The sequence below is a fragment of the Ursus arctos genome, unplaced genomic scaffold (assembly GCF_023065955.2).
Source record: "Ursus arctos isolate Adak ecotype North America unplaced genomic scaffold, UrsArc2.0 scaffold_21, whole genome shotgun sequence".
NCBI lineage: Eukaryota > Metazoa > Chordata > Mammalia > Carnivora > Ursidae > Ursus > Ursus arctos.
The window spans coordinates 28,632,096-28,657,561 of record NW_026622886.1 but is presented as its reverse complement, the minus strand read 5'-3'; the positions used below and the strand labels follow the sequence as shown (position 1 = coordinate 28,657,561).

The following is a 25,466-nucleotide window of genomic DNA, read 5'->3' as shown; positions in this document are numbered from 1 at the left end:
ACGATCCCAGAATATATATATAGGCCTACCAGAATAGTATTTCTTTTCGTAAGGGAGGAATGGAGTGGGTAAAAGGGAAATGTTTCCTTTTTAAAAAATTTAACTTTGTGCTACCTCTGCACCAGGGAGTCAGCCTCATGACATAGTTGACAGCATGGGCTTTGGCATGAAGCAGACTCAGATTCAAATCTCCCATTTATGGGTCCCATGGCTGCCTTAGTCAAATTGGGTGATCCTTATTTTTCATCAGCAAAATGGGGTTATGATAGCTCCTAGTACTGTAGCCAGGATTAAATAAAATGCCTGGAAACTTGATATAATTATATAATAAAAAAAGCTAAAGAGTTTGTTAGCTGCTAATTTATTTTGTTTCCAACTGTTCATGGCTCTACCTTTGTGGGGGTATACCTACACTCTAGGAAGAGGAGTGGATCCTCAGTGTAAGCATAACTAAAGGAAACCCCTTTATAAGTTGTGTTAGGGATCTCCAGAGAAACAGAACCAATGAGGGGTGTGTGTGTATATAAAATAAGAAGATTTATTATAAGGTATTGACTCATGCAATCATGAAGGTTAACAAGTCCCAGGATTGGCTCTCTGCAGGCAGGAGACCCAGGAAAGGCAGTGGTGTATGTAGTTCAGAGGCTCAGCCTTTTTAAATACCAGTCTGAGTCTGGAGACCCGAAAACCAGGAGTTCTGGGGGCAGAAGATCAATGCCCCAGTTCAAACCAAATCTTTCCGTTCTCTTTTTCATTCTATTCAGGCCCTCAACAGTTTGGATGATGCCCACCCACCTTGGGGCAGGTAATCTGCTCTACACAGTCTATGACTAAAATGATGATCTCTTCCTGAACCATTCTCAAGACATACTCAGAAATAGCATTTAACCAGATAATCTGGGCACGCTATGATCCAAGGAAGCTGACACATAAAATTAGTTATCACACAAGCGTATTTTTTTGGGTTAAGTTGATTGACATTGGAAGCTATAGTTTACCCACATTTGAAGCAAATCCAAGATATTCATATATTGGCATGGGCATATATAAATAAGGTAAGAGAGGAGAAAAATGTGTTAATATGGACAATGAAGAAGTACTGGGTGTATGAGCCAGACAGGGCAATTATTAATGCTTACTCTGCTTCCCAGTGGACCAATGCATGGTAATGAGAGGACAGTGGGATTTGAAGCCTAGCAGCTCTGAATTTGAGTCTCATCCTGAGACTTCCAGTTGTATTTTCATGGGTAAGTGGTTTAACTTCTCTCCCTGATACTTTCACATCTCTCAGATGAAAAGAGCAATATTTTATATTGCTAATTTTGAGGTTGAAAAGAAATAATATGGAAAACATTATCATAAAGCCATCTAGTATTTTCTTTCTTCCTATTAAGCACTATTTTTTGACTAGGAATGTATATTCATACCTATTATTATTTTATGACATGTAGAGGAAAATATAGCCTTAATTATATATTCAGAAGACAGGTATAAAGCAAACTAGGCATATATTAATAGGCAATGTAGTTCTGTGAGTCCCAGATCCAACAATAAATTAGCTGCATGGATTTTTTTTAAGCTGAGTAACCATTCTGAATGGGGGGGGGGGCTCCTATTTATAAAATGGGGACTATATATTTATTGATTTGTTGCCAGAATTATGAAAGTAATAATCATGGATCATCTTTTTCAGGACCTGTCACAGACACAAATGGACTTTATATGGATATAAAAGCTTATCTAGATATCAGAGTCCCAACTCTTACTCAGGAGAAGTACATTTGTAGTGAATGCTCCATTTAATTGAGACCTCACGTATTTTTCAGACACAGTACTATAGTAAGAATCCATTTCTCTTTCTTTAGACCATATGCAAAAACCAATTTTAAAATTAGAAAAAAAAAAGCTACAACTTCTTCATCTTCCCCCTAATATTTATTGATAAGATTTTTGGTAATGCAATTGAAATATAACAACAACAACAAAAATCATTTTGATTGGATGCCTACTGCTCCATATTGGGCAAGTTAGAATAAAAAAAAATCTTCTTGAAGATTTTTCTTCATTATTATACTTGATTTGTCAAAGTCTAAACAAAATTCAGTTGAGCACAAGTAAACAGGTCTGTGTCAAAAGAAAGATAACAGAAAGAGGGCTTAATTGTATTTTCTGAAATCTGCTTGGCAGTTATGTGACACTTAGAAGTGACATCAATGAAACAGGGTTAGCTTTGGGAGACTATGGAATAGAATCAGGCATGCCCATCTGTCTGTCTAGTTCATGTCTTGTGGCAGTTGTCTTTTTCTGCATCTCTGTTTCTGTTCTTCTTCATGCAGTTAAGGTCCAGAGCCAGGACATAACTTGCTCATGACCCTTTAATGAGGAAGGAATTTAACCTTTTCAAGAAGAGACATCTTTTTTATTTTGCTCACAGTACATATGGTATATACTCATCATGTACAATAACTTTGCAGTAGTTTAAACTAAGTATCCAATTAAGTTATGCTTTTTGTAGCATAAATATTAAATATACCCTAAGTTGAGGTTGTGTGTTAACAATCAATGTCCACATCCTCGTTAGTGTTTTTACACCCAAAGTCATCTTTGTAAAAAATGTCATTTTTACCTGTTAAATTGAACTAGTTTAATTAAAAAAAATAAAAGGAAGAAAAAGTTTATATGATTTGAGAAAAAAGATATGAGTAGAGAGAATTCTTTTGTTTGGTCCTCAAATACAAATTTATTATCCCAGGGTGCCTGAAAAGCCGTAGAGGTGCCACGTGAGACCAGAAAATATAACTTTCGTCCGTGGTATCTTCTTTGGAGCTCCATTTCAATCAGTTATATCTCACTGAATCTTTTTTTTTTTCTGAGATGAAAATCCTACCTATTTCATTTCACTTGATAATTCCTGTGAGTTTCCTTCTTTCCAGTTATTTGGGGATTGAGAGGATTAATTAAAATGCTTTTATAAAAAAAAATGCCACTAATGGCATTACTCTTTTGGGTGAAGAGTGATAACTCTGACCACTCTGATGTCTAGGAGCTTAATTTAAGAGTTCCAATTTCATGCATCCATTATGCTCTTAAATTCTATAATTTTAATTAAATATATTAATTGCTATTTTTATACTTGGCAGTCGCCTAGTCTGGTTATCACTCAAAACCAGACTACTCATTTTTTTTGTATTCATTCAAATATAATTAGAAGTTTTCCTTAAAATACTCTAGCAGAGCAGTACTTGATATTACATATTATATGGTCTTAAATGGTTTTAAAAAAAAAACAAATACAAAACAAAATGATGCATATGGCATTTTATCAGTTGGGAAAGTGTTTGGTGTGCAGGCGATAAGAAACCCAAAAGAACATTAACTTAGGTAGTTAAAATTGTATTCTCCTGCTTACAAAAAAGAAGTCCAGAGGTGTGTAGCCCCAGGGGTCATAGGAGAGTTTCATGAGGGGCTATTTACTTGCCACAATCCTCGGAACAGGACTTATACCTTACAGTCAGCAGGAGGGAGGAAGGGTAAGGGAGAACATGGTCCCTCTTCTTTCAGGACCTTTCCTAAGAGGTCCACAGACCACTGTGCTTTCATCTCATTGGACTGAGCTTACTCACATTACCAAGCCTGGCTTTCTGATTGGTCATGGTTCTCTTTATATGTTCAGTGGTTAGTACGAATTAGATACTTATTCCCGAGCTCTGTGTCAGTCTAAACCTTGGAATTACTGCAGTTGATTCAAATAGTAGTAACTTACTCATGTTATTAACCAGGTTTATCTTTTTCAATCTATCTTTTCTGTTGACTGTCTTCATAAAGGCAAAGTGAAATGGAATTTTCTAAGAATTAAAAAGAAAAAGCATGCCTGTCTGATTTTTGTCAGTGCATCTGAACAAATTGTTAGTGGCTCTTTGTAATAATATTGCCCTCTATATAGATTCCATTTATTACTGTTATAGTCACTTGAGATTTCTGCTTGATATCTATTTTATCAAGCAAGATGTGGGAGCATTTGTATATATGAGCATGACATGCTCTTGTCACTTGTGTTTGATAATAGAGATGAAAGATCTATTTTTCCAAGTGTCCCATTATAAACATAGCCTAAAACTAAGCGTAAGTCTTGAGGGAAAAAAAAAGCAATAAATACAACTGTAATACCATTTCACAGTTAAATTATATAAAATGTCATTATGAGAGTCATTAGCTAAATTAGCAAATTTGATAAGGAAATTTGGGTTAATGCAAAGTTCAAATATGTCTCCAAACCAATGCTGGTTAATTTCAGTTGGAAAATTTCAAATGCTTAAATACCTTAGGATAAAATTGAACATCTAAAATTTGTAATATTTTATCTCTGAGGAAAAGCATCTTAGTTTCAAACTACCTACATGTGTTAAAGGACAGTCAAAATAAAATTCAGAAAAAATTCCCCTCATTTTAAGATGAACATAATTTTGTTACTATAGTAGTCCCAGTGGAGTACTTATCTGTGAGGGATATGTTCTAAACCCCCCCAGTGGATGCCTGAAATTGCGGGTAATACCAGACCCTATATATACTACATTCATCCCTTCGATAAAGTTTAATTTGTAAATTAGGCACAGTAAGAGAATAACAACAACAGTAATAAAATAGAAGTTATAATAGTATACCATAATAAAAGTTATGTGAATGTGATCTCTCTTTTTCTCTCACAATATCTTCTTGTACTGTACTCACTCTTCTTGTGATGGTGTGAGATGATAAGATGGCTGATGAGATGAGGGGAATGATATAGGCCTAGTAAGGTAGTGTTGGGCTACTATGGACCTTCTGATGATTCATCAGAGGGAAGATTGTCTTTCAACCACGGTTGACCACGGATGACTGGAACTGCGGAAAACAAAACCACGGGTAAGGGGGGACTACTGTACTTGGGCTGTAGGACTTACAAATTATTTTGTGAACCATTATTTTGTAAACATTAAGTTATCTATTTATTTGGGTTAGTAAGTATGTTTGCCCAGGGAATAGCCAAACTATTTTTTTAATTTAAATTCAACTAATTAACATGTAGTGTATTATGAGGTAGAGGTCAGTGATTCATCAGTCTTATATAACACCCAGTGCTCATTACATCATGTGCCCTCCTTTTTTAATGTTTTTTTTTTTTTTAAGATTTTATTTATTTATTTGACAGAGATAGAGACAGCCAGCGAGAGAGGGAACACAAGCAGGGGGAATGGGAGAGGAAGAAGCAGGCTCCTAGTGGAGGAGCCTGATGCGGGGCTCAATCCCAGAATGCTGGGATCACGCCCTGAGCCGAAGGCAGACGCTTAACGACTGATCCACCCAGGCGCCTGATCCACCCAGGCGCCCCTCTTTTTTTTTTTTTTTTTAAAGATTTTATTTATTTATTTGGCAGAGAGGGAGCACAGGCAGGCAGAGGGAGAGGGAGAACCAGGCTCTTTGCTGAGCAGGGAGCCCGATGTGGGGCTCGATCCCAGGACCCTCGGATCATGACCTGAACCGAAGGCAGAAACTTAACCGACTGAGCCACCCAGGCGCCCGACATCACGTGCCCTCCTTAATGTCCATCACCCAGTTACTCCATCCTTCCACCCCCCTCCCCTCCAACAACCCTCAGTTTGTTTCCTGTGATTGAAAGTTTCTTATGGTTTGTCTTCCTCTCTGTTTTTACCTCATTTTATTTTTCCTTTTCTTCCCCTGTGATCCTGTTTTGTTTCTTCAATTCCACATAAGTGAGATCATATGATCATTGTCTTTCTCTGATTGACTTATTTTGTTTAACATAATACCCTCTAGTTCTATCCGCATGGTTGCAAATGGCAAGATTTCATTTTTTGATGGCTGGGTAATAGTCCATTGTGTATATATACCACATCTTTATCCATTCATCTGTCAATGGACATCTGGGCTCTTTACATAGTTTGGCTATTGTGGACATTGCTGGGAATAGCCAAACTATTTATTACTGAAATATTGTCTTAATAACATAATCTTAATTTTAAGTTGCTTTAGCTTTCCATTGTCCAGAATGCTTCCTATGTAGTTTGTCATTTAATCTCTGTGAAGCCTGTCATTATTTCTATTGGCTGATTAAAATGATATCATTTGTCCTTTTGCGTTTTTATATGCATGGCTTGATCTGTCTGGAACGTCATTCCCTGCATCCTTGACTTCTCTAGGAACCTTGCCTGACTTTGTCAGCTTGGGAAGGTGTTCCTTTTGTGTGTTCCCAAACACACTTGGTGCTCTCTTTACACTGTGTTGTGACTGTTTGCTTGTCTATCTCCACTGTGAGACAGTTCATTCAAAAAATATTTATTCATTTTTTTGTAATCTTATTGTCAGTGTTTAATATGTTGTAGGAGTGGCACAAATTATGCTTTAATAAATCAAAAGAGAAAGAAAGTTACTATCTTTTAGTATTTCCCTAATTTTAAAGGTGTATGACTATGTAAACTGCATCCTGTTTCACCCTTGTTCTGTGTAAACATCAGCTTACGGAGCATCCTGTAAATTCTTGAAAAGTGTGCTTTTCATCTACTGATGTGCTTTATTGATACCAACTTTTGGGGACGCCTGGGTGGCTCGGCTGGTTAAGTGTCTGCCTTCGGTTCAGGTTATGATCCCAGGGTTCTGGGATCGGGTCCACAACGGCCTCCTTGCGCAGCGGGGAGCCTGCTTCTCCCTCTGCCTCTGCCTCCCGCTCCCCCTGCTTGTGCTCTCTCTTTCTCTTTCTGACAAATAAATAAAATCCTTTAAAAAAAAATACCAACTTTTGAATATCTCAGATTTCAGCCATTTTGAAAGACCTTGTTAGAACCGGAGGCAAAAGATAGCTTTGCTTGAAGATCTGTATGTTTCTACAGTTCTGTATAGAGGGTAATCATATTACAAAGAGCCACTGACAGTTTGCTCAGATGTACTGCTAAAAGTCGGACAGGCATGCTTTTTCTTTTTAATTCTTAGAAAATTCCATTACTTAAAAAAAAAAATTCCATTTCCCTTTTGCCTTTTTTAATGAAAAAAGTAGAAATGATGATAAATTAGATTTTTAATTGAAAAATAATTTAATCCCTGTAGCTTGATTTCTTATTTTCTCTATCCTTTGTGTAGTTCATATATGTGATTGGCAGGGATGCAGAGATAAGGTCTGAAGAAATGTGTTGCAGTTAGTACATACAAGATGCAAAATGTGGTATCTTAACTAAGGCACTGTTGGTATTTGGGGCCAGAAAATTCTTTATTTTGGTGACTGTCTTATGTCTTCTAACACGTTTACATATTTCGTGGCATCCCTGGCCTCTACCCACTAGATGCCAGTAGAATCCACCCAGATAATGACAACATAAATGTCTCCAGACATTGTCCGATGTTCCCTGGGGGACGGGGTGCGTAGGGACAAAAGTCATCCCTGAATGAGAAACACGGTCCAAACAAATGTTCCTCGTCTGTCTCTGTCAATATTTAGAATCAGCTAGGGGTTTGTATGCCTATTTACATTTAATGTTTGCATTTAACTCTGTCCAGTGCACTATTATCATGGGTTTGACCAGTTTTCATTTATCTAGTGTCTAGATTATTGTGTTTCTTTAAAAATGGCATTTTAGACAAAGAGTGTTGTTAGGGGAAACTGGCATAAAGATGGGCAAAACTTTCACAGGAGAAAAAAATTCTACATATTCAATGGTAATTCCTAGGTTAGATGATCAAAATCAGATTAAAAATAGTTAAAAGGACTTAAGGGAGGCATTTTGTTATGTGTGTGTATGTGTGGGTTTTTTTGGGTTTTTGTTTTTGTTTTTGAAATATACAGTGTTCTAAAATTTAGCTGTTAGAATGAATAGTATTTTATAGATTCAGATGTGCTTTTTTCCTTTGACTAAAACAATATTTATTATCTGTTTCCCCAATTTGTATTCTTCTTCACTGGGTGCTTAATTTCATTGTTTCTCAAAGATAAATCATTGGGGGAGAAATATGAGAAGTGAAATATTTTCTTCTATTAGAAAATACTGCAATATATCCACCTTCACACACAGATATGTAAAAGTGACTCCACCACTTATTATTCAGAGATCAGTAGCTTTTCAATTTCTTTCTCAAAAGTCACTTCAACTTCACATTAATGTATAGCATGAGCTAGCTTCCTTAATTATAAAACAATTTCACGTAACATGAATGAAATGATTTCTCATTAGATTCTGGCTTGATGGTATATTAAAATGTGTTTTTATTTTTAATATACATAGAATCCACAAGATTTTATTGACATGATCAGCATGTAAACAAACCGTGTCCTCAATTTTAAACAGTTCTGGAAAAACCTTTGGTATGAATGATTTATTACAATGTAGCATCTTTTATAATCAGACAGCTGGGCTTCACTTATAGCACACTTCTCACCAGTTGTGTGACCTTTGGCGTGTTGCTGAACTTTCCTTGTCTGAAGCTCATCTGTAAAATGGGGCTAGTAATAACAGCCTACCTCATAGGGTGATTGTTGAGTAATAACAAGTGAATTTTATGTGACGTGCTTGGTGCAGTGTAAGTGTCAAATGAGTTTAACTTCTGTTACTGTTATCGTAACTATTTCAATGTGAAGGGGTCTATTCCTCTGCCCTCTCTTCAGTAAATAAAGAATGGGTTCTGTAGACATGGCAAACAGCAGTCAGAAAGCTTGGGTGTTGCAATGCTAGAACTAACCCATATTCTTCCTGAACTGCCAGAACCGTGTGGAATTCCTTTTCAGAGTATCAGTGCAAGTTAGCGTTTTACAAAATCTGGAGCGTGCTGGAGCAAAAGGAAACATAAGCTAGTATGCATATACCTCAATTGTCTCTCTTTACTCTTTTTTTTTCCTTCTAGAAAGAGCAGGGGGTTTATTACTAGAGAAACTGTGTTCCAGTCCTGGCCCTGCCTCTTACCAATCATAAAACCTAAAGTTAGTGGGTAAATTTTCTGAACCTCTTTTCTCTCCGCGTAACATGAGCTGATAACACTTTTTTACCATTGGCTAAGTGTTGCTTATTGCAAGCCTCTGCCAATGTCACTTTGACTCTGTGAACCTTCACTTGTCCATTCGTGAGCTGGGCCAGCGTCGGTCCCCCATCTTCTAGCAGAGTAATTTTCCACACCATTTATTTTCTTATTTGCCTTCCCCACTAGACTGTGCATCCACAGGCGAGTGCGTCTCTGTCTTGTTCACATTCGCAGCATGCACACTAGGGCATAGTTGATGCTTAGTTAAAATCTTCAGCCCTGAGAAGTCAGCCACAGCAGCCATCTGACTTGGACGCGCTCCCTTGTTACCTTTATTCCGATAATGTAGGGGATGATACTCTCGGATTTGAAGAGCCATGTGATAGGTAATCGTGGACACTTGCCTGCTGCATCACTCCGTGAGACTAGGCTCCTCCAAAGAATAAGGCAGGCCAAACAGGATTGTCTAGGTGTGGTGATCATGCTACTTATCATTTCTCCTCCTTGCATATTTTTTTGAATTGAGAAATCACAGGAATATAATACATCTGTGTTGGGGAGCCCAGGCGGCTGAACTCCTCCGTTTGCAAGGTGTGTGGGCTTTAGGCACGTTGTCAGAGATACGTGCTCCTCCCCACATGTGAATTCTGTCCAGCCTAACAGCATATGTACCCTTTAGAAATGTAGTTATGTGGAGACTAGTTAGTGGGCTGTTGCACTTATGTGGGTGACAGTAAAGATACAGAGGGCTCTCACAGAGCCATAAAGCTAAACCTTGAGAGGCAGAGTCAAGAGTTAGAAAAAATAATCTGTGGGCTTTGGAGACTTTATAAAACGTGGAATTGTGAGTGTGAGCGAAAAGTCAAAAATGAAAACCAGGTTACTGATTTTAGTAAATGCAGTGAATGACAATGCTGATTGCTGAGGAGATTTTTTTTCTTCTTTTATTTATTTCATTTGTTTATCTTTTTATTTATTCTGGAGCAGGAAATGCTGTTTTCAATTTTTGGGTGTGTTGATTTTGAAATTCCAGCGAGCACTGAGATGGATGCAGCTCAGTAAGCTGTCAAAAATAGATCGGGATGTCAGGAGAGCAGTGAGTCCTTCGGGACTGAGAACAGTCAGTCTATACACGAGCGGCACGTATGCATGATGTCATACAGAGACTATTTATGAAGAAAAGGGAAGAAAGACAAAGTCCTCTGAAGCACCAGCTTCTTGTAAAGGAATTATGCATGCTCTTCCAGAGACACATTTTTTAGTCTCTGTAGGATGGTCCCAGGTCAAGAGAACTAGGGGAGGCTGGTCTCCAGGGAGCAGAAGACACACAGTTTCAGGAAGGAAGAGGAGTTAGTACTGTAGTTGCGTGAGCCATTCATAGAAGCACACTGTTTGGGGGGTTCGATAATGAGAGCCTTAAACTGGATTTAGGGCGTAAATGGATTTTGAGTCATTTGACATTTACACTATAGATCATTCTGAAAGGAAATCTGAGTCCGATGAGAAGAACAATAATACACGGTAGTTAGAGGTGGAGACAGGAGAGAATAAAGGTTGTAGAAGTTTTTCTTCCTTTCTGTGCTAAGAGGCACATGAACATTTTTTGTATTTTTAAGGCAAAGGAAACTGTAATGGACAAAGAGATTGAAGATACTAGCTAAAGAGGGGCTCATGGAAGGATTTTGATTCCTAAAGAAGGTAGAAAATTGGATTGTCTAGATTGTATTTCTCCTCTGGTAGGTTAGCCTTGTATCAAAGGAGAAGGACCTTGTTATCTGAATCTCAAAGGAAAGTGATAAAGGCAATTAAGGTAGTAGATAAGTTTCTGAAATGAGATAATGCGTATGAACTTAGTTAACTGAAAATCCAGCATTTTGTCAATAAAATTATTGTAAAGAAAAGTAGTCCTTTTTTGGAAAGCATGTGAGTATTCTTTCTCTTTAACAGTTTTACCTTTTTTTCTTTTTTTAAAGAAGAGATGTAGATCTTTACAAAGAGTATTTCATCCTTTGTTACATCATCATCATCATTATTATTGACATGTTGACATAGAGTGTTACATTAGTTTCAGATATTTACCTACTTTTAAAGACAATTGAACATTTTCACGAACTCTTGAGTACTGTAGGAAATTTTGTTTCTAGCAGCTAAAAAGTATACTCAACAACAAAGCATATCAATTTCATGATCAAATTAATTGTTGCTCAAAACTTTTTATAAAAATGTACATTTATGTATCTACATAAGATGTTAATGTGCTTTGGGATGGTTTGATCTATTCAGATGACTTTTTTTTTTTTTTTAAAGATTTTATTTATTTATTTGACAGAGATAGAGACAGCCAGCTAGAGAGGGAACACAACAGGGGGAGTGGGAGAGGAAGAAGCCGGCTCATAGCAGAGGAGCCTGATGTGGGGCTCGATCCCACAACGCCGGGATCACGCCCTGAGCCGAAGGCAGACGCTTAACCGCTGTGCCACCCAGGCGCCCCTATTCAGATGACTTTTAAACAAATATTAGAATTAGCGAGATTAGGGTGCTGATTGGCTCAGTCAGTTAAGTGTCTGACTCTGGATTTTGGCCCAGGTCATGATCTCAGGGTTGTGGGATCGAGCCCTGTATCAGGTTCACGAGCTGGGCATGGTTCCCGCTCATGATTTTCTCTGCCCACCACCTCTGCCCCCCAAAATAGAAAGAAAAAAGAAAAGAAATAGGTTGATCTTTGCTAATGATACAAGTGAGCAAACTTTAATTTTGAAATGATTTTCTTCAGATATGTTTTCAGTGCTGCCCATTAAATAGTAAGCTGAATGCTTTAAAAATATTCTACAAAATATGTTTTTTCAGTAGCCTGTTCATTTTGCAAAGGCCTCAGCAGCTGGCAAGTGGACTCTGCAGTTTGAGGTTGATAAGAGCAGTACTCAGGCCCCATGGAGGTGCCACACCTCTGTAAGATACCCGCTGATTACAAGAGAAAAGGCCAAAAAGTGCTGAGAGAGCTTCGTCCAGCTCTCTGACACTGTATTTTCATAGATATGACTGTAATTGATTCTGACTGAGGTCATGAGGATGGGGTCTGGAATGATGGGTTATCCGTGTGGCCACTGCCTAAGGAGCTTCCTGTGGGGTCGGAGTGTCAGTAGTCAAAAACATGTCTCACAACAGTCAAGTGAGATTTGCCCATGTTCTGCAATTCAAACTTATTTGACAAAATCCAGAAAATAAGGAAATAACAATGTGGATAACCTTCAGTCTTTTTCTCTGTTCCTTTATGGCATCTGATTAAATTCTGACTCTCTTGATCCTGTTGACCCAGATTACCTTTTGCCTTTCAGGCAGTCACGGACCAATATTTCCCCAGTAATATGGGTAGTGAGAGAGGCACCTCATGTTTGTGTGTGTGTGTGTGTGTGTGTGTGTATCACTGCCTTAGACAAGTTTCCTTTTTGAACTGATGAAAAACTGTGCATGCTCTAAGAAGAAATCCAGGTGGTTTGTCATTCCAGTGGGAGAGAAGAACTGCTGGAAAGGAGAAAGTTCACTGGGGGTAAAGGGCTCTTTGAAAATACTTCTTAATGCTTTCTAATGCAACGTAAATGTAGCTGATACCTCTCCAGTATTTTCTCTCCTGGGGAATCATTTCCTTCTATTAAGAATTTATTTTTATGGTACCAGGTCAGCATTTTTACAGCCCCTTTAACCATTTTTATTTTTGTAATGTAAAATAGAAATTTGTGGTTTTATGGATAGTAACACAGTCCTTCTCCAAATTTTTATTTTCCTCACGCAGAGGGTTACTTCTACAGGAGAACAGCAGGTTCGCAGAAGCATTGCATTATTACAAATTGGCGATTGGAAGCAGGCCTACCCTGGCTTGTAAGTAAATATTCAGTCTCTTCGAAAACACCTTTTTTTCCGTTTTTTATCCATGAAAATTATCTTGGTGACTTACACCCTCAGAGAGAGAAAAAAAAAACATGCTGTATCTGTTTCTGAAGACTTACCAATCAGATTATGAGCCTCTAACAATTCTCTCTCCATTTAATCATGTTTTGATATCCATTTATCATTTTTTAATATATTAAGATAAATGCAGCTTTTATTCATGTAGAGCTCTAGCTCAAAATATTTTGAGCTCTTTGAGGGCAAAGACTATCCACATATTTTTCACTGACACCTATACTCCTAACTGCATTGTTGTTCCCATATATATTTGTTCCTTAAGTATGTATATCTTGGTTTTCTTATAAAATCAGAACTAATCTGGAGAAACTAAGCTGGAGTAAAGATAACTTTATGGTTGTCACAGCGTGCATCATCTTCTCACATTTATATTTCCCATTTTTTCCCCTTAGCTGCGTATTTAAATACTGGCATTATTCTCATGAACCAAGGAAAGACAGAAGAAGCCCGACGCACATTCCTCAAGTGTTCTGAGATCCCTGATGAAAACCTGAAGGACCCTCATGCGCATAAGAGCTCGGTTACCAGCTGTCTCTACAACCTGGGCAAACTCTATCATGAACAGGGACACTATGAGGTCAGGCCCAATTCCTGGCCTTTTTCCTTCCCCCGTGTTCTTGATCCGAATCTCCACGCGAGCTCATTGCAGGGACACTGTGATCACTTAAGAATTTAATATGAGTTTTTATTCAGAGAGTTTTATGGTGATATTCATTTGGAAAAGAATCTCTGCTAAACAAAACTTAAGATTTCTTTGCTGTGAATTTCTCAGAGCACTTGTGACTCTTCTAGAAGGGGAAACAACATGCATTGTTTCTCAAGCTTATTTGCTTATTAGTCTCTGATTTTATGATCCAAGACACATTATTATTTTTATCTTCTATCCAGTGTTTGAGGTTAAAAAAATATATATTGTTTGTACACTGGGTATTAAGGAAGTGATTTGGTGCTAATCCTACTCATTTATTTTAATTCTTTTTACAATAGTAATAAAATGCATATTAATTTTATTTTTCTAATTGAGGTGAGAGGAAGAGTAATGGAGATGGGATGTTGTACAGGAAGCTGGGAGATGTGTGTATGCTTTCTCTCACAAGAAGCATGCCTGCATGAGTTTCTTCTCTCATATTTAATATTGCTCCTCCTTCCCTTTCTCTCTCTCAAACCCACACTCTTACACCTTGTATTAAGACTGCAATATAAGGATAAAGATACAATTTTTTAAAATAATTGCATTTCAAATCTCAGTGGATCTCAGGAGCCCGAAGATTTATTGCTATTTTCTTTAGATCCTACTTAGTTGCCTGGCTTGAAGTAACTATAGATTTTAGATGATTATGGGTAACTTCCAAATGTGAATTTTACTAGTTTTTTTTTTTTTTAAACTGAATCATCTACGTGAACTGGAAAATTTATCTTAAAATAAATGAGCATTTGTAACATTCGACTCCTTATTAAACTACATTTTTATGTGGCCTTCTTCACTTACTGGGTTGAATATTTTCATTCCTGAAATTGAGGTAGTATGATATCAAAAGACAGCTCAATTATTTTCTTCTAATGAACCATTTAGAAATAGCAATGGAAGATTTTGATTTGGGAAGGATATTATTTTATTTGTAGTGAATATCCCTGTACTTTGTCTCTTTTTTGTTTCCCGAATTAGGATGCCCTTAGTGTCTACAAGGAAGCAATTCAGAAAATGCCGAGGCAGTTTGCTCCACAGAGCTTGTACAACATGATGGGTAAGTAGAATGTGCTAATTTAACTCATTTTTCAGACATTAAAAGAAATTAAAATCCGTGTTTCTAACAGAAGTTAGAACATTAATACACACACACACACACACACACACACACACACACACCTTATTCACAGTTGGGTGATATACATTCAAATTTTCACAAAACACATTTAATCTTTTTTTTTTTTTTTTCCAGTAGACTCTGCCCCCAGTGTGGGGCTCAAATTCATGACCCAGAGATCAAGAGTAGCATGTTGTACTGACTGAGCCAGTCAGATACCCCGACAAAGCACACTTAATCTAACAAGAGCAAATGAATGCATCAGCATAGTGATTCTTAAATTGGCCAGATCCCAGAGTTGTTGGAAGGTACTCACAAACCCTTTTGGGTATTGAGTATTTGGTAGACTCTAGAGAATGAAGGTGGTGAATAAAGATTTATAGCTTAATGGTTTATCAAATTCATGATAATATTTGATCATGTTATTTTCTTGATTAGAAGTTTCCCCCAAATATACACGGTGTGATATAGAGAGTCATGATTTTGATGCTTTAAAATATGAAAATAACTGAACAAACTTGTATGGTTTTTGTTGATAAGGTTTTGGATCACAATAGATTTTTTGTTTTTTGTTTTCTTTTGTTTTTAAAGATTTTATTTTTTTGAGATAGAGTGAGGGAGAGTGAGAAGAGCGAGTGAGAGAGCACAGCAGGGGGAGTGTCAGAGGAAGAGGGAGAAGCAGACTCTCCACTGAGCGGGGAGCGTGATGAAGGGCTCCATCCCAGGATCCTGGCATCATGGCCTGAGCTGAAGGCAGATGCTTAACCAACTGAGCCACCCAGGCACCCCCACAATAGGTTTTTCAGAATATTATTTTAGAGTAAGAACAGTACTGTAAAGAATGTAAATGTGCTACTGCCATCATTCCTTTTCCACATTGAATAATTAGGTTAGTTGTCTTATTTGAAACTGTGTAAGTTAGGACATGGATTTTTCTAGGTGCAAGAGGTCAGGAACTAGAATTTCTAATAGAATAATCAACCTATCATCTGTGATTGATCTGTGACTGCCTTTTAGTAAATTGTTACCATATTTATTTGATAGTAGACACCACTGAAAACTACCCATTCAGTACCTATTCAGTAAGTGACTATTGGAAAAGAACCCCTACAGTTTAAGATGCCCTGCTGATTGACTAGCTTTGGTATTTCCAGATAAAGGGGAGAAAAGAAAAGTTGCTTTTATCTTCAAATCATATTTTTCTTCAAAGCACAAATCACAAACTCACAGTTGTTTACTGTTTCTCTGTGTATAAAATAAATGAGCCTATATAATCTTTAGGATTATTTGACGCTTCTGTATTCTATGATTTGAGAAGTTTGATAGTAGCTGTTTGGCTTGAGCGTACACAAAAAAAATCCCAAACCTTCCCAAACTAGAAAATATGTGGCTAGCAAACACACTCACTTTCTCTTTTTCCTAAATGAGAAAAAAATTAGAAATAGTTTAGAGATAGAATGAGGCACAGGTCCATAAACAGAAGAAAGAAAAAAAAACACATAATTTGGCAGAGGTCAATATTTTCATTTCATGTGTCGGGGAATCCCACTCCCGGTTAGACTGTGCAGCAGTGGAGTGATTTAATACTCATGTGAAAGAGGGCCCTAGCGTATTTTTAGTTGTGGTTTCTTTTTTCTGTTTTAATTACTAAAATGTAAAAATCTAGCTTCATTAAGTATACTTTTGCCATACTTTGCCACTCTTAAGAATTAAAGTAGTAGTTTTCACTCTCCAGCATTTTACCATCAATCTATCCATCCAGCCCATTTATCCACCCATTTACTCGTCCATAAAGCTTTGTGCGCAGTGTATAGGTTTGTCAGTTGAATTAACTTTTCTGTTTTAGTGCTGGATAGTTATTCCTGTCAAAATGAGTATTAGAAGGATCGTTTTCTCCAGCTTTCTCTAAGAAGGCACAATGGTTTTCATTTATGATTTTATTTTTAAGGCGAATGCATGGGAAGGCCTTCTTCCCAGTTTTCCTGAATTATCAAATAATTAAGTGAAGAAAGGACTCAGCTCCTTGGCAACAGACTGCATATGGCATCTTTATTGTTAATAGGAAGTGTGGTACTCACTCTAGTTAGTGATTTCAGAAAATTCATTCAATTATTTTATGCAAATAAATTTGATTGAGAATTCAGCCGGTACCTGGGGATCTGTCTCTCATATGGTTACACAGATGCTGAGCACACACAAGCAGCAAACGATAAGTGTGTCCCTGGGGTTATTGCTTATTAGTCCTTTGTCTTGTTTTTCATTATAGAAAGAGGTCATTTTGCCTAGACTCTGAAAAGCACTCCAACAATTTGCGAGGGGAGAATCCCAATATAATTTAAAATTCCACATTTCCTCCATAATTATGGTGGCTGCCTTCTGTTTAATTTTAGGTGAGGGTCTATCAGCTGAGCAGGTTTCATAGTTTCAATTGTTCACGAAACTATAATTTTCTCAGAGTGAGTTCACCTCCTAATCAAATGGGTGAAATCCTCCGAGTATTTGCTTTAACTCCTAATACATTTTGATTAGCCTCCATTTGACAAGAGAAAAAATGGCCCAGGAGATAAGCTGCCCTATCAGTTCATCGGTTTCATTAGTCTGTCAGCGTGTGCTGATTATCCTATCAAGTTTATCAACAGCCTTGAATGTGTCTTCTAATTCATACATTTACATATTATTAGTGCCCTTTAGGGATCAGTGATGGATTATAATGTCTGGCTAGATTCAGCCTGAAAGTATTCATTTTTCTGAGGGCTCATTCAGTGACAGTTTCATGACCACTACTCCCCCCAAGCACTTGTGTTTATACATACAAACATTATCCTTTTTCCATCCTGTTTTCTAGTTTATTTGGAGGTTAGGAGAAATAAAGGAGTATGTGTGGAAAAATACAAATATATTTGAATATTCTTTTTAGTGTAATAACTCAATTCATTGCAGTTGCTTTTTTAAAAAATGAAACGAAACTCTCCAGTTCTTTGCATTTTCCCTTCCTTTAAATGTTTTACGAGAAACTTCTATTCTGTATGCTACATGCCAGTAGTCGCCTTATCCTGAACACCAAATGAGCATATTTTCCCATTTCTCTATTAACATAAATAACAAGTTTGATTAATTTGCTTCCCAACTTAATTTTTTCTATATTTCATCTTAAGACTATTATTTTTGTGTGTGGCAATTCCTAAGTAAACTTAAAAAAAAAAACTATTTAAAATATATTTTCATTATTCTCTTTGAGTTCATAAGACCACAAAGCAGATACTAAGTACTATTTTATAAATAAATAAACTTTTCCTAGGTGGCTTTTGCGATTAGCAAGGTATTTGAATATATGAAATATAAAGAGACCGCATCACAAAATAACTGTTAAAATTGTTCCTAGCCGGTTGTATGACTTAATTTCTGTGGGCCTCAAGTTTCCTCTTGAGACAATGGCTAGGGTTAAATGGAGATTAACTATAGTGTGAAGTCAGATAGCCCTAGTTCACACTATGGCTTTGACACTTAAGCTAAGTGACTTTGAGCATAATACTTCGCTGAGGTTTCCCCATCTGTAAGATGGTCGTAATAGCAGCGTCAGTTTGAGGGTTGATTTAGAGAGTGTAAAGTACAGCATATCAGCATATTGGACTGCACGGCCAACCTGGCGAGTGTTTCCTAATGTTGCCTTCCATTGTAGTCACTGTCCTTCCTGAGGCCTGTAAGCCCCAAAAGTCTTTGGTTGTATTTTGTCAGTTCTTTTTGTATTTACCGAAGTGAGTATGATTTCTTTATAGATAAGATTTTGTCATAGTGATGGCCTTGCAGTCACAAGACATTCAACAGGGATTGCGTTTAGTTCTGTCCTGTCTATAATTTCTGTCTTTTCTCTTGAAGTCCATTTTCCTTTGTCTCAGCAACCACAGTCAAAATCCTTATTTTAGCGTTAACTATGCTAACCAAAATGAAACAACATACTCAGTTAATGCCCAATTAACTTAATTCCATTAATAGAGTACACCCTCTAAATTAAAATTGTCATATTTAGGTTAGAGTTTCTTCTTCTTTTCCTGTCATGACATGTTTTTTCCTCTAGACTTAGTCAAAATTTTTCTTTATTCTGACACCTGTTGTAGGCCTTGATTGAATCTCAGTTTGTCCTCTTCTCCAATTATAGTTGTATTTTAGGATCATAGAATGTTAGAGATGCAAGATTCTTATCTTGAAAATTCCTCCTAATGTAATCTTTTTTACTTTACAGAGTAGAAATGATAGTTTGTCTTGAAACCAGAAGGGTAGTTTCCTTTTTTTTTTTTTTTAAGATTTTTTAAATTTTTAGGTGATCTCTTTATCCAACACGGAGCTCACACTCACAACTCCGAGATCAAGAGTTGTATGCTCCACCGACTGAGGCAGCCCAGCACCCCAGAAGGGTAGTTGCCTGACTTAGATTCAGTTGCTTTTTCTATTTAGCCCTTGTGTGTTACTGAAATTGGCACATTCTTTACTGTCAGTATAGCTTTTATTTATCTATTTAAAAACAGCAAAATATCTGTAGATGTAGATATATAGATATGTCTTATTCCTTGTCCAAATATATATTAAAAATCTCTTCATTTTTACTAAAAATGAGAAAACACCTACAAAAATGAAATATGCAGGATATTAAAACATTTTTTAATGTAGGATCATTTTTAGCCACCTTCAGTTTTTCCCTTTTTTCTTTATAATTGTTTATTTCCCTTATTATGTATATGAAAACATTGTTTTTGAATATTCTTGAGATTATGGAAAACTAAATTAGGCTGTAACTTTCAGTTACTTTTATCAGTTTGAGCCCTTCCAATCCCAAAGGTCATTTTAAGCCTATTTACTATTTAAAATAAAATTACTTGGCTTTCTCAATGCAAAGTAATTGTTGGGTTAATTATATAAGCAATTTAAGCCATTTCATCTTGGTAATATATCTTGAGAACAAAAGGGCATAATGTGTTGCCTGGAGTAAGAGAGAGTCTAGAGTTACTGCCTTGTCATTGCAGTGTGTAATCACTATGTTTAGAATAACCTCTGTGTGGGGAAAAAAAAAAAGTTTAAGTCACAAGTGCTAGGTGGAGGTTACAGAGGTGGTAGTGGTATATGAAATGGAAATAGCCCACATGGTTCCTGTTCTCATGGAACTTTCTAGGTGATTTCACAGTTGGTCTGGAGCACTTCTGTACCTTTCCTTAATATGTAAATGCCTATAACTAAGATGGAAAATTATATTACTGTAATCTCGAGAATATTTTGTCTATAACTGTAGGCTGTGCTATGTTGTCTGGCCCAAACCAACCAAATAGGAAAAACCTCTTTTTTTATTTCTAGTTGTCACAATTTGCATACATATTTATATTTTCCTGTTCTTTAAAAAAATATGTGTTTACTTACAGTAGGTAGCATGTTTTTTTATGTTAGAGAGAGATTGTATTTTTCTTCCAGGGGAATGGCATGATAATGATTCTTTGCTGTTTATTGCCTTATTTCCCTTTATTTTGATCTTACCATTTTGATTCTCTTATTCCTGAAAATTTGTTTTTTTTAATGCACATCCCTATTACTTATAAAATCCCAGCTCAGTAATAGAAAATTATTTTTCTCCGTCAGCCTTCAACTAACAAATCTTTTGTTTGTATAGGTTTGAAATTGAAAAGCTGTTTTCTCCTCATATTCTCTAATAAGGGAGGAATTTTTTTCTTTAATTTTCAGTTTTGTTTTAAAAACCCCAGCTCTTTAATTATGAGAGATTTCCTTTAATTTATTGAGCCAGTCAGAATGGGGTAAGAAACAATGAATAGGAAGCACAATGAATTTATTAGAGCAATTTTTTGTTTAAAAAGCTTGTCCAAATTTTAGAATGGTATTTTCAAGAATAAGACTTGTGGAATAAAAGAGTCAGGTGTCATAAATGACTACTAGAGATCTTTAGATTCCTTACGCCTAGGTAAGAATTGACACACAGAATGTCAAACATACCTCCTGAAAACAAAATGCAAAAAATTCTTTCTTGAAAACTTAACTCTACTTGAAATAATGTACTTTATATGCTGAATTCAGTTGGTAGAATATCTGTAAATGATTCTGCTTTTCCCTGAGCTTTCTGTATGGCTAGGTTTTTAAAAACTGAATCATTTATTTTTGCTGGATTAGTCTAACGTGTGTGTGTGTGTGTGTGTGTGTACCTCACCTTGTTTTAGAATACATTTAGAATCAGGCTATTCAGAATAAATTTTTGACATGATGGTTCGTATGCTTCATGTTTTCTTCTGTGACTGGCTGTTCTTAAGTGGATTGCTCAAGGCATTTAGCATGCTGACTGTGAAAGAGATGATTTTCAACTGTGTCAGATTTGAACTTCACATCCTTCAAGTGTGGAAGCATTAACACTCTGGTAGTGTTAAGCTTTTTATGCCATCTGCTTCCCCTGTTTTGAGTTCTGGTGATTTTCCTATGATTGCTTCCACTGGCACTCTTGAAAATTAGTGAGTCAGCCCTGCATATATGAGTATGACCATATAATGGGACTAGCCATTGATCTATGTGCCTCCAAAAAGATTATGGACTTCTAGTTTTTAAGATAAATCTCTTTATTGCACTTTGATTTTCTTTATTGTCAGAAAGTACAAGACCAGGAGATCAGTGTTAGGTGTGTGGTCTACCAGTCCAGAAAAGTGATATGCAAATTTGAGCGAGTTTAGAAGTTAACTTTGTAAGATATGAAGCCAACGAGATAAGGAAATCATGAACTTTTGGCTGTGTATCAAAAACAGTAAATATATAAAATTTATGTTCAAAATCTATAAAATTTTCTCCTCAAAGTTCATTTTACATTATAAAACGGCAATGGTTTAATTTTCTTCTTTCTGCCATTCACTGTTGGTACAGATTTCTACATTATGTGCTATGGTTACAGACATGAATTTGCGAGGCATTAGTCTCTACACTACAGAGGCCAGCCTATAGTTCAGCTGCATTAAATAGGTAATATATTTTGTTTAAAGTTTCAATTAAATGCAGGACTAGAAGAAATATGGTCCCTATGGGGAGTTCGAACACTTTCATGCCAATAGTAGGGTTGCTAAGAATCATGCTTGGTCTAGATGTCACTTGCTTTCCTGGAAATATGATATGAGACAGTTGATTATATTTCATCGCTATTAAAACCGCATGAGCCCACCTGTTACATTAATTCATACTTTTGCCAGTTTAGTGGTAAAGGAAAAGACTGAAGTTTCAAAACTTTATTTTTAAATTGAGTTATAAGGAAATGAATATACTCAAATTAATACCTAATTATATGCTTATTCTCTGATTTCCAGCATTTCACTATTTCTGCTTGGGGGAAAAATGTTTTCCGATGCTTCAGTAGAAATAAGAGAAAAAAGCATACCTTTTACCCTTTTATTGGGCAATGTCCATGAAGTGAATCTTTTACTCGGCAGTAAATATGGATTGGATTATTCTTTAAAAAATTGAGGTGATGTTATGTTATACTTGGGAAATTAAGTAGATTTCAAAATCTGGCATCCTTAAAAGATGCCAATTTTGATAACATTTAGGTGAAATGGATATAATCCTGAGTAAGAAGAAGATCTTGCTATAAAGGATACAATCTTGAAAAATCAATGTCAAGGAAACTGTAAGTTGAATGTATTTAGAATAGTTAAGTAATACAAATAAAGTTTAAAATTAAACATATTACTTGGGGCACATGGCTGCCTCAGTCGGAAGAGCATGTGACTGTTAGTCTGAGCCCCACGTTGGGTGTACAGATTACACTTTAAATACACTTAAATACAGATTACATTTTAAATACACTTAAAAATAAATAAATGCATTACTAATTGTATGTACTTTGTTGTGTATGTATTTGTATCCCTTTTTCCTAATAGGTAGGGAAAGACTGTTTTCTACATAAAAATCAATCATTTAACTTCCCAAATGAACTGTTACTTAGTTTTAATTTTATCTACACTGATAGAAGTTATTGTTATACTCAAAATGAATAAAGAATTTAAAAAGAGCATGCAAAGTTTTCTTTCAGAATGCAAGTCCTTTTTGCCAACATGTTACTTACGGGCATGGAGTTTTTGAACTGTTCTAGAATCTTATCTTCAAGTAATCATTACAAATAGGGTGAATTTTTAAATACCTGATACATCTTAGCAAGTAATATTCATATAAAAAGGATGGCATAAAATATTCATTATGTATTATAGAGACTTACTGCTTGATCCAGAAAGTACATATGAAATATATTTCCAAAAAGATACTTACAAAACTGAAAATGCTTTTATTATACTCTCTGACATCTTCCTGCAGATATTCAAGTCTTATTTCTTTGAATACCTTATTTTCATTAATTTTCTACAAGCTAGTACAACATTTATTCATTCTTTTTTTCTTTTTTCTGGTGTAAATTTTGGTATTTAAAACCCAGTTTGGCGCTTCCTTGTATTTCTAGTGATCCCTAATTATTTCAGTCGTATTAAGCCATTTTATTTACTCCATTGTAGTTCTTTAGAGTATTTTATTTTTGGGGAGAGGATCATCATTCCACCAACATGCACATGAAAACACACACAGTCTCATTTTCTGTAGTTTGGAAAATTCTGAGCATTTAAAAGGATTGGCTCTGATATTTGTTGATTAATTATTTTTGGTGATTTATTTCCTTGAAAACATAAAGGGAATTGATTAGCCTGAACAACTCCAGGATCCCCAGTTGCATGTAGAGAAATATTGACAAAGGCTCCTGGCTTGTTTCCATGTTAAATTTTGATGGCATATCAGATGTTTCCTGTATATAACCTTATTCTAGAAATTAGGAACCTTTTTAACTTCCACTGAACTTTAAACTGTTTCTTGATGATTAGTTTTTTTACTTAATGAGATGCATATTCAGTTTTTCCCCCCGTATTTCTTCTTTTTGCTTATAACTACCCTTTCTGGCTTCCTGGTTTCTTCTTAAGTTTGATGCAGTAGGACTTGGTGAAGCGTTAACATGTTGGACCTTTTCATAACCCTTCTTTATTTAAGACTCGTATTTCATTTTACTTCTAAACCCTCCACCCCAGTGGAAGAAGCGATAATTGTTGAAATCTGTTGTCAGGTACAAAACAGCCTCTAATTTCTGTAACCACTTTTAATTTCTTTCTTTATCTTTTCCTGCTCTGTACAGTAGCTACTGAGCATTTCCCATCAGAACTAATGTATAACTAAGGCAACCAGACTGTGTTATTTTACAAGGATAAGATCAGGCTGAGGAAGGGATTAGGATGAAAATATAAGAGATTCACAAAATTTTGACAGCCTATAGTTATAGCAAGTTTCTGACATATATAAATAAAAAAAGCCAGACCCCCTAAGGTTTCTATGTTAATGCCAACACAGTGAAGTAAGAAGTGAGAATTAAAATCACAGCAAGTTAAACTCTTGATGTAATAGACTCCTGATGTCATATGGTTCTGTCAGACAACAGGTTCTAGAAAAAGGAATTACTTGGAGATTTCTCTTCAGTGACATACTTGGTAAAAATACATCTAAATCTTAAATTGGTACATAGTCTGATCAATTATTTATCAGATCTTTATCACGACTCTTTGGAGCCAGAGGCTTCTGAACTTAGGTTGGAGGACCGATAAAGAGATAAAGAGATAGAGATTTGTGTCCCGCTCTACACATCTCCCAGTCTAGTTTGAGATCAGGAATATTATAATTGGTAAGATAGGTATATAAAAAAGGGGAAGGAGGCTTGAATACATGCAGAACCGAGTACAAATCTTGGATAGGGAAACTCAATTTTTAAAAAATTTCCCTTTTAAATTGATTCATAAAGTATAATTCAATAGCATAAACATTTCAGGAAGAATTTTATAAAAAATTTGATGAAATGATTCTAAAGTTTATTTGGTAGACTTAACAGGAAAACAGAGCCAAGAAGGGTTAGATAAAAATAATGGGAAAGACATGCTCTACTCAATATTAAAATATTAGAAAAACCTACAGTAGTTAGAGCAGTGTTGTACACACTACCTACGGTTCAGAATTTACAAAAAAAATTTTGTAGATAATGTGAAATTAAATGCTGGTGAGGAAAAGGAGTTCTTATAAAAGTTGATCAGGGACAATTGATTAAATGATATTTGGAAAAAATAAAATTAGACCCATGTCTCACATTGTATGGCAAATGTTTCTCATGTGGAATAAGTAGCTAATTTTAATAGTAAAGCTATATAATTAGAATATATGTCCCTATGATAAAAAAGAATTTTTTATGCATAAAACGCCATGACAAAACTACAAAGGAAAAGCCAACTTAATTTGCATAAATAAAAGTTAAAGTAGTCTGACATGAAAAACCGGTTTAACCATCTTTTGCATATCAAAAGATATGTATCTTAGTTGAAAACTGGCTTAAAACTATCAAAAAAAAACCCGTCAAACAATGACCTGCAAATAAAAAAATAGTCATGGCTAAGAATTTATGAAAAAAATTTGTAAAAACTATATGAATTTTCATTAAGAATTAAAGTAGGAAAATTGAAATGATAGCGTTTTGTTCTTTTTCAAATGCACATTTAAAAATGTATTAGAATCTGATTTTGATGAGGACTTAGAAAAGTTGTTCTCCTTATATAATACTTGTGGAAGTGAAATTGGTACAGTATTTTGGTGGGCTAATTT

The 25,466-nt window shown here is 35.8% G+C and overlaps 1 protein-coding gene across 3 annotated transcripts in view; it reads left to right on the top strand.

Moving 5' to 3' along the window:
- TMTC2 (transmembrane O-mannosyltransferase targeting cadherins 2) overlaps positions 1–25,466 on the top strand; it is a 769,045-nt gene that overhangs the window by 228,215 nt on the left and 515,364 nt on the right. For all 3 annotated transcript variants that reach the window (XR_003316605.4, XM_026499950.4, XM_048218182.2), the window contains exons 5-7: positions 12,788–12,873; positions 13,353–13,537; positions 14,627–14,705. Coding sequence is in view for 2 of the 3 variants with exons in the window: in XM_026499950.4 (XP_026355735.1) it covers positions 12,788–12,873; positions 13,353–13,537; positions 14,627–14,705 (350 nt within the window). In the remaining variant the exon portion in view is untranslated. The remainder of the gene's footprint in view (positions 1–12,787; positions 12,874–13,352; positions 13,538–14,626; positions 14,706–25,466) is intronic.